The sequence below is a fragment of the Falco rusticolus genome, chromosome 6 (genome assembly GCF_015220075.1).
Source record: "Falco rusticolus isolate bFalRus1 chromosome 6, bFalRus1.pri, whole genome shotgun sequence".
NCBI lineage: Eukaryota > Metazoa > Chordata > Aves > Falconiformes > Falconidae > Falco > Falco rusticolus.
Genome location: NC_051192.1, coordinates 5,111,634 through 5,119,657, shown reverse-complemented (window position 1 = coordinate 5,119,657; position 8,024 = coordinate 5,111,634). Strand labels below are relative to the sequence as shown.

The window sequence follows — 8,024 nt, the reverse complement described above, 5'->3', positions numbered from 1 at the left end:
CACGGCTCCCCGCTGGGTCACGCCCCCTGCCTCGCCACGCAGCCGCGATTGGCGGCGCTGCCGGCCTTCCCGGGCCTCCCTCCTCCACTCAGCGCCCGGCGCGACCCGTCACTCATCGGCCAGGCGTCGCGGCGGTTGGCGGCGGCGGCGGCGGAGGCGGGCCGGGCTGTCACTCAGGGAGCGGAGTCCGAAGTGGGGAGCGGGGAGGGGGCGAACATCTGTCTGCCGCAGCCCGGGCCCGGCTGTGCCGCCGCCGCCGCCGTGCGTGCGCCCGCGCCGCGCCCGCCCGGCGCCCCCGCCCCGCCGCTCCCCCGGCCCCCGCCCCTCCCCCGCGCCCGGCCGCCCGGCCCCGGGCTCCGCGCCGTCTCCGGCCGTCGGTGCCATGGGGAGCCGCTGAGCGCGGGGCCCGCTTCGCTCCGCCGGCTGCCCCGCTCGCTCCTCAGCTGCCGGCAGGGGGGAGGCCGGGGGGGGGGGCGGCGGCCAGCGGGCGGGCGGGGGGGGGGGCTAGGCGCGATCCCGGAGCGGCAAGTGAGCGAAGAGAGGAGCCGGCGGGCGGCGGCGGCGGGAGCGCGGAGACTTCGGGCCGCCGCGGAGTGTGAGTCCCGCTGCCCCCATCCCCACACACCCGCCGCGCCGGGGCCGGGGCCGGGGCCGCGGGGCGGGCGGAGTTGGCGGCGGGTCCGGCGGGGGGTGGGCGCAGCCGGGCGGGGGGGCGGGGGCAGCGCTCCCGGGCGGCGGGACAGGCCGGCCCGGCGCCGCTCACGGTTACTTTTCTTTTGTTGCCGCCGTGACCCGTGGGGCGGCTTTTCCTGCGGGCCGAGCCGCCGCTTCCTTCCCCGCGGGGCGGCCGCGGCGGGGGGAGCCGCAGCCGGGCGGGAGCAGGCCCCCGGGCGGCCGAGCCCGGCCTGAGGTGCCGGAGGACGGAGGAGGGGGGCGGCGAAAAGTTGCCGCCGCCCGGTGGGGATGGGGGTGGCCGGGCCCGCCGGGAAGTTGCTACGCGCCGCCGCCTCCCCCCGGCACGGCCCGGCCCCGGGCGGCTCGGTAGGGGCGGGCGGGGTGTGAGTGTCCCCCTGGGGGGGAGGGGGGGGGGGTCGGATCCCGGTTCGGTGCCCGCTGCCCGCCCGCCCAGCGGCGGGGCCGGCGGCCCGGGGACCGGGGAGCGCGGTAGCTGCCAGCCCGAGCCCCCGCTGGCGGAGCGCGGTGTGAGCGGAGCGGCGCGGCTGCGGCAGTGCCCGGCCCGCACCGCCACCGGGCGCCAGGTCGGGCCCCCCGGGGCTGGGGCCGCCGGGCTGGGGGCGGCTGGAGGGGTCCCCCCGGCTGGGCTGTGCTGCCGGTGCAGAAAGCGCTCCTCCAACTTAAAAGCAGGAGTGTTGCTGCGGCTACGGTAGAGCCCCATATGTTTAGGATTTTCTTTTTTTTTTTTTTTTTTTTTTCCTCCCTCCCCGTTAGAAAGTTTGCAAAAAAAAAAAAAAAAAAGAGACTTTGAAGTATTTTGTTTATACTAACAGAAGAGAAAAGTTCTCCTAAGAAAAAGCTGGTGGCAGGAGTGTAGAGGAGTAGCATATGGCATTAAAAGGAGCACAGCTGGAGGTAGCATTTCCATCTGAACATGATGTCAGAGCAGCTGACAGCCTGCCATCCCTCAGCCTTTTATTCTAACACACAGACAGGGAGTTAGTGTGTGCAGATCTGTGTGTGGAGAAGGTATCTCATTCCTCTCTAACATCATCTCCACTTTGCATCTGTCTCTCCTAGTCTGCTTTTTTTCCACCGATCTAACAGACCTGGAGCCAGCAAGACTCAGAGGAAAGGACTTAATCAGGTTTATGTGTACTAAAGGTAGGAGTAGCAATAGATTAGATACAGCATATTTCTGTTTTGGTGTGTTGTTTATTGAATTTCAGGGGAAAAAAAATCACATTACTTTTCTAACCAAGTTTAGAGGTAATATATGAAATTGAGTATTAAAGAGATAAGTGGACTTGGTCAAAAGGCTTGGGCTGCAGTTGGAGAGTATCAGTTCTTGGGCACATTGTTAGCGTTAACTTTAATGCATATCGTGAGAATGTCTTGGTTTGGAAGGAGGAGAAAGCAAGTTCATTCTTCATTTCTGACACCAAAACTGCAATGGATTTAGTGGCAAGCCTAAAGAGAATTCTGCTTTGTGTTCTTGTACTGCATCTTTTAAATGACTTTACGGGGGTTTTTAGTGAAATATGCAAAAGTGTCCTTTTTTTCAAGAAAGGACCGTTCTGGCTGAAATGTGTTTGTGGGGAAGTCTTTCATTAAACTTCACGGTTAAATATCCAGCAGCTCAGAACCATAGTAGCATACAGCTGTAGTGCTTCTGAAAGATAGAAATCAGTTATGTGTTTAAAAACTTTTGTACCCGGGAGAATGGCTTGACTGGTTTCCTCTTTTCTTTCTCGTGTGCAGCATTTGAAATCTTTTATTTCAGCATAACAATAATTATTTGAAGGAGTTTTTGTATTTGCGACTAATTTAGAACTTGTAGATTTGAGCTGCCTGAATTGGCCAGACAGCTGTAATCGCACTCCTCTATTCTTAATCTCTTTATCTGGGCAGCAGCTGCCATATGGCCACAGTCAGCTGGATCAGATGTTTATAAGCTTCCTTCTTCGTCCCTCTCTGTCCTTTCAGCCTCCTAATTTGATCACAGCTACCTTGTGAGCTGCCCTCCAATCTTTATTTTTAGCCCTCTTAAGGATTAGGATTGATGTTGGCTGTGGGGCACTTAAAGTGATTGTATTGTAAATCTTCGTGCTTTACTCTAGCAATGGTATTTTACAGAATATAGTAGGGGTTGTGTTGTAAGTTTTAGTACATCTTGGTTTGCAAGGGATGAGGATTTTACGATAATATGTGCCAGCCTGGAGAGCCACGATCTGCTTAAATGGTTTGGGAGACCATTGCTATCAATCACAGAAGAATAGATTAAGATAGGTTTTTGAGAGATTTTACTTTCCATTTGAGTTTTTTCTTCTCTACTTCTTTTTTAAGGTTTTTTTTTTCTTTGTCAACAAGGAAGGTGAATAGAAAAATACTTGGGTAAGAACAGTACTCAGGATACTGATTTTAAATATGCACACATGCACACACGCTCACGTTGAATGACTTTTTTTTTTTTTTTTTTTTTTTTTTAAGTTTGGTACTGCAAACTCTGCCTGGTGTGGGAGGGGAGGGAAATTTCTGTCCTTCTGCACAGGGGAAGCAGTGCTTGTTGGCGTTTTGGTTGTTAGTTTTCTCTTGTAAATTCTGCATGTTGGCAAAAAATGCTCATGTTCTATTGTACAGTATGGGGAAGGTTTAGAACCTGCAACTGTACTTACTACAAGAAGAAAACCACGCAAACTAAATTTCTGGAAATCTTGATTTTGCTGTTGATATAAATTGACACCCGTAAATAATTTTTATACTTTATGAATGTTAGACCCTCAGATTTGGCTATATTAGCATTTCTTCGTGCGCAAACCTCTCCTCTTACTACAATTTTACTTTGAAAAGAAGGTTGATGATGTGATTTATTTTTTTTTCTTTCTCCTCAGTGATCACTCAAACTCACTGTTTAAAAAAAAAAAAATTTTTTTGGGGGGGGGCATCTGCCCTCCTAGGGACGCAATCTGGAGGAAGTTCCCTTAAAAAAAAAAAAAAACAACAAAAAAACTGTTGAACAGATTTTATGAACAGCAGTGATACTTGAAAAAAATTACAAGTGTACCTATGCACTTATTAGAACGGCTTATTTACCACGGAAAGGAAATCGTAACATCAGTGATTGATGGGGGAAAGAGTTGCCATCCTACATGCGTGTTAAATAATCTTTGCGTGGTGCCAGTACCAGCATTCTGGCACTGTAAGTACGAGGCTTTTAGAGTGGAATAACTTGGATTCGTAAGTTCTGTGATTCCGACCTACGTTTAATTTTTTAAAATCTCGTTGCTTATAGGTTATGAAGACAGTATGGAGTTTCCTGACCACAGCAGACATTTGCTACAGTGTCTGAGTGAGCAGAGACATCAGGGTTTTCTTTGTGATTGCACTGTTCTGGTAGGAGATGCCCAGTTCCGAGCGCACAGAGCTGTACTGGCTTCATGCAGCATGTATTTCCACCTCTTTTACAAGGACCAGCTGGACAAAAGGGACATTGTTCATCTGAACAGCGACATTGTTACAGCCCCAGCTTTCGCTCTCCTGCTTGAATTCATGTACGAAGGAAAGCTCCAGTTCAAAGACTTGCCCATTGAAGACGTGCTAGCAGCTGCCAGTTATCTCCACATGTATGACATTGTCAAAGTCTGCAAAAAGAAGCTGAAAGAAAAAGCAACCACGGAGGCAGACAGTACAAAAAAGGAGGAAGACGCCTCAAGTTGTTCAGACAAAGTGGAGAGCCTCTCCGACGGCAGCAGCCACATGCCAGGAGACTTGCCCAGCGATGAAGACGATGGAGAAGATGAAAAATTGAACATCCTGCCTAGCAAAAGGGACTTGGCGGCTGAGCCTGGGAACATGTGGATGAGATTGCCCTCAGACTCAGCAGGCATTCCCCAGACTGGCGGAGAGGCAGAGACGCACACAGCAGCAGCTGGAAAAACAGTAGCCAGCCCCTGCAGCTCAACAGAGTCTTTGTCCCAGAGGTCTGTCACCTCCGTGAGGGATTCAGCAGATGTTGACTGCGTGCTGGACCTGTCTGTCAAGTCCAGCCTTTCAGGAGTTGAAAATTTGAACAGTTCTTATTTCTCTTCGCAGGACATGCTTAGAAGCAGCCTGGTTCAGGTGAAGGTGGAGAAAGAGGCTTCCTGTGATGAGAGTGATGTTGGCACTAATGACTATGATATGGAACATAGCACTGTGAAAGAAAGTGTGAGCACTAATAACAGGGTACAGTACGAGCCGGCCCACCTGGCTCCGATGAGGGAAGATTCGGTCTTGAGGGAGCTAGATAGAGAGGACAAGGCAAGCGATGATGAAATGATAACTCCAGAGAACGAGCGAGTCCAGGTGGAAGGAAACATGGACAGCAGCTTGCTCCCTTACGTGTCAAACATACTTAGCCCTGCTGGCCAAATTTTCATGTGTCCTCTCTGCAACAAGGTCTTTCCTAGCCCCCACATCCTGCAGATCCATTTAAGCACGCACTTTCGAGAGCAGGACGGGATCCGCAGCAAGCCTGCTACCGATGTCAATGTCCCGACCTGCTCATTGTGTGGTAAGACTTTTTCTTGCATGTACACCTTGAAACGTCATGAGAGGACTCATTCAGGTGAAAAGCCCTACACTTGCACCCAGTGTGGGAAGAGCTTCCAGTACTCCCACAACCTGAGCCGCCACGCGGTGGTTCACACGCGGGAGAAGCCTCATGCTTGTAAGTGGTGTGAACGCAGGTTCACGCAGTCCGGAGACCTTTACAGACACATTCGGAAGTTTCACTGTGAGTTGGTGAACTCATTGTCTGTCAAAAGCGAAGCACTGAGCTTACCTACTGTCAGAGACTGGACCTTAGAAGATAGCTCACAAGAACTTTGGAAATAAAATTTTTATATATATAAATAATATATATATAAATCTATATAGTTGTGGTACAGTCTAAAAGCAATCTTGTTTCCTTGAACTGAAAGTTTGGCTATTAGCTTGTTTTTGCACTTTAAGGCAGCATGAATATTTCACTAATTTAGCACTCCGATAAAAAATGAACTGTAGAGGTAATCCGACAAAGTAACAAATTACGGAGCGTTTTTTTTTCCCCCTTTTTGGAATAGAAGCCAGCGGATACTTTACTTCTAAGGAATCTCCAATTCAAAAAATTTGGACGTGGCTTGATTTTCCCCAAAACACTGCGTTCTTTTAAGCTCTCGATCTGTTTCCTCTTAAAATCTGAATGTAGAAATCCTCTCCCAATTTTGTCAGTTCCTTTACATTTCTATAATTGCATGAGTCCTTTCTAGCTGTTGGAAACCTGAATGCTTTTAGACCCAAATGGAAAATTTCTGAAATGCTGGATTATCTATTTTTAAACAAGCGTTTGACTTAAAACTTATTATGGCAACTTCTGGATTTCTGACAGTTCCCACTGGAAAAAAAACACAAAAAAACACAAAACAAAAAACAACACAAAAACATAAAACAAAAACCCTGAGAGTACACTGGGATCACTGGGACTCTGTCTTACGTGAAGGTTTGCTTGGGATGAAAAAGGATATTGCAGCTTCAGCAGTGATGAACTGTGTGTTTAAAAAATGTGAATTACTGTTATTGTATACTGTAATTGATTACATGGGCCGGGGGGAGGTATCAAAGAACTTGGCAGGTTGTGTTGATGCTCTTAGTTGAGTCTTGAAAAGTAAATATTAACGCTACAGAAATGCATGATTTTCAGTATATTTTTGTCTTTGTTTGCATTGTATAACTTTAACGAGTGAGTTGAAAATTATTTAATTTCCTTAGGAAAAAAAACCGACACCGTTGAAAATGCCAGTGTTACGAAGAAGAGAAATGCACTGTTTTTATTTTATCTAATTTAAATTTACTTTCCCACTGTCTTTAAGTTGAGAAGAACTTAAGCTACGAGTCGCCGATTTAGCTACGTTAACAAGGAAAAAAAAAAAAAAAAAGAATGTTTACAACCAGGCTTCGAGATTTGCATGTGCGGTGTGCATTTACTAACCCCAGACCCCTTCTAATTGCACAGACCCCACGCCAGCTCCAACTGAGGTGCGTCCATTTCCCCAGATGAGCATTTGTAGGATTCCTGCTGCACCACTCCACCACAATAGGTCGTTCTTTTTTTTTCCCCCCCGTTGAAAAGAGGCTGTGGACTGAAAAAAAAAAAGGAAAAAAAAGCCCGGGGCTGAAAGGCCTGGGAAGGCCTGAGTGGCAGGGGGGCCGGGGGAGGGCAGGGGGAGGACTATGCGTATCCAAGCAGCAGAGACTGCAGCCTGACGTGTGGTTTTAATGACCAACACGCAGGTCAAAAGCATTTTGCACAGTGTTTGTTTTCCTGTCTTGCACTTACAAATAAGGTCTATGGGAGTAGCATGGAAAACGTTTGCTGTTTTTTCCTTTTTTTTTTTTTTCCCTTTTTTTTTTTTTCTCTCTGCTTTTGTTTAAAATTTGATCGCCTTAACTACTGTAAACATAGCCTATTTTTGTGCTTAAGATACTGAATGGAAAACTCCATTGTGTATTGCTGGACTGTTTTGGAAATATTTGGTCAAATGTGTGTTAATTTGGCTGTAATGGCATTTAAAACAAAAAAAAAAAAAGCTGTGAAAATGGCCTTGGAGCGTTATCTTTAGTTACTTGAATAGTTTCTAGGTTTTAAAACTACATTCTTTTCTTAAGTTAGAGAAGACAATCAGTGTCTGAGGAAAATGGACTTTCTCTTGGATTTTTTTGTGGTCCTCGTGAGTGATTGCTTTTTTCCTTTCCTTAGTTTCACATTCTTCTTTTGTTCTAAAACTTAGACTGACATCTAGCTTTGACAATCATAGTATGTTTTATTTTCCTGAGGGGGGAATAACTTATAATGCTGTTTAGTTTTGTACTATTGGTGTGTTGGTGAATTTTTAAACTGTGTGCTAACTGCAATAAATTATATGAACTGAGAAATCAATTCCCTTGTCTTTTTTCCCTCTTTTAAATTATAGTTACGGAGTATTTTTTATAATGTGTAACTTTATTACTTTTGTACAGACTTCTATTGCTAACTGTGTATGGAATATGTTTTCAGTATGCTTTTGAGCACTTTGTTGCTAACGTACATATTTACATCTCACTTAACATTTAAAAAAATTAAATGCTTGTGTTTTGAAAGCATTTCTCTGTGTGTAGCTCTCGATCATTCTGTAGAGGTATTTTTTTATTATTATTTTTTTTCTTCCCCAAAGACTTTTGCAGAAGCGGTCTATTAAATTCCTGAAATGTTGCTGCCATGCAAATATCTGTGCAGACGCCCAGTTCCTTTTCTAATTTCACCCCAAGGAGCTCTCCCAGGCTCGCTCTTTTGT

General features: G+C 47.2%; 1 protein-coding gene across 2 annotated transcripts; it reads left to right on the top strand.

Moving 5' to 3' along the window:
- The first annotated feature begins 307 nt into the window (after positions 1 to 307).
- ZBTB18 (zinc finger and BTB domain containing 18) lies at positions 308 to 7,630 on the top strand. Of its 2 annotated transcripts, XM_037392610.1 has the most exons (3): positions 308 to 595; positions 1,756 to 1,839; positions 3,968 to 7,630. In XM_037392610.1, the coding sequence occupies exons 2-3, from the start codon at positions 1,827 to 1,829 to the stop codon at positions 5,548 to 5,550; spliced, it is 1,596 nt and encodes a 531-aa protein (XP_037248507.1). In that variant the 5' UTR covers positions 308 to 595; positions 1,756 to 1,826; the 3' UTR covers positions 5,551 to 7,630. The 2 variants fall into 2 exon arrangements, with proteins under 2 accessions (XP_037248507.1, XP_037248508.1); XM_037392611.1 differs by lacking the exon at positions 1,756 to 1,839.
- Positions 7,631 to 8,024: the final 394 nt, after the last annotated feature.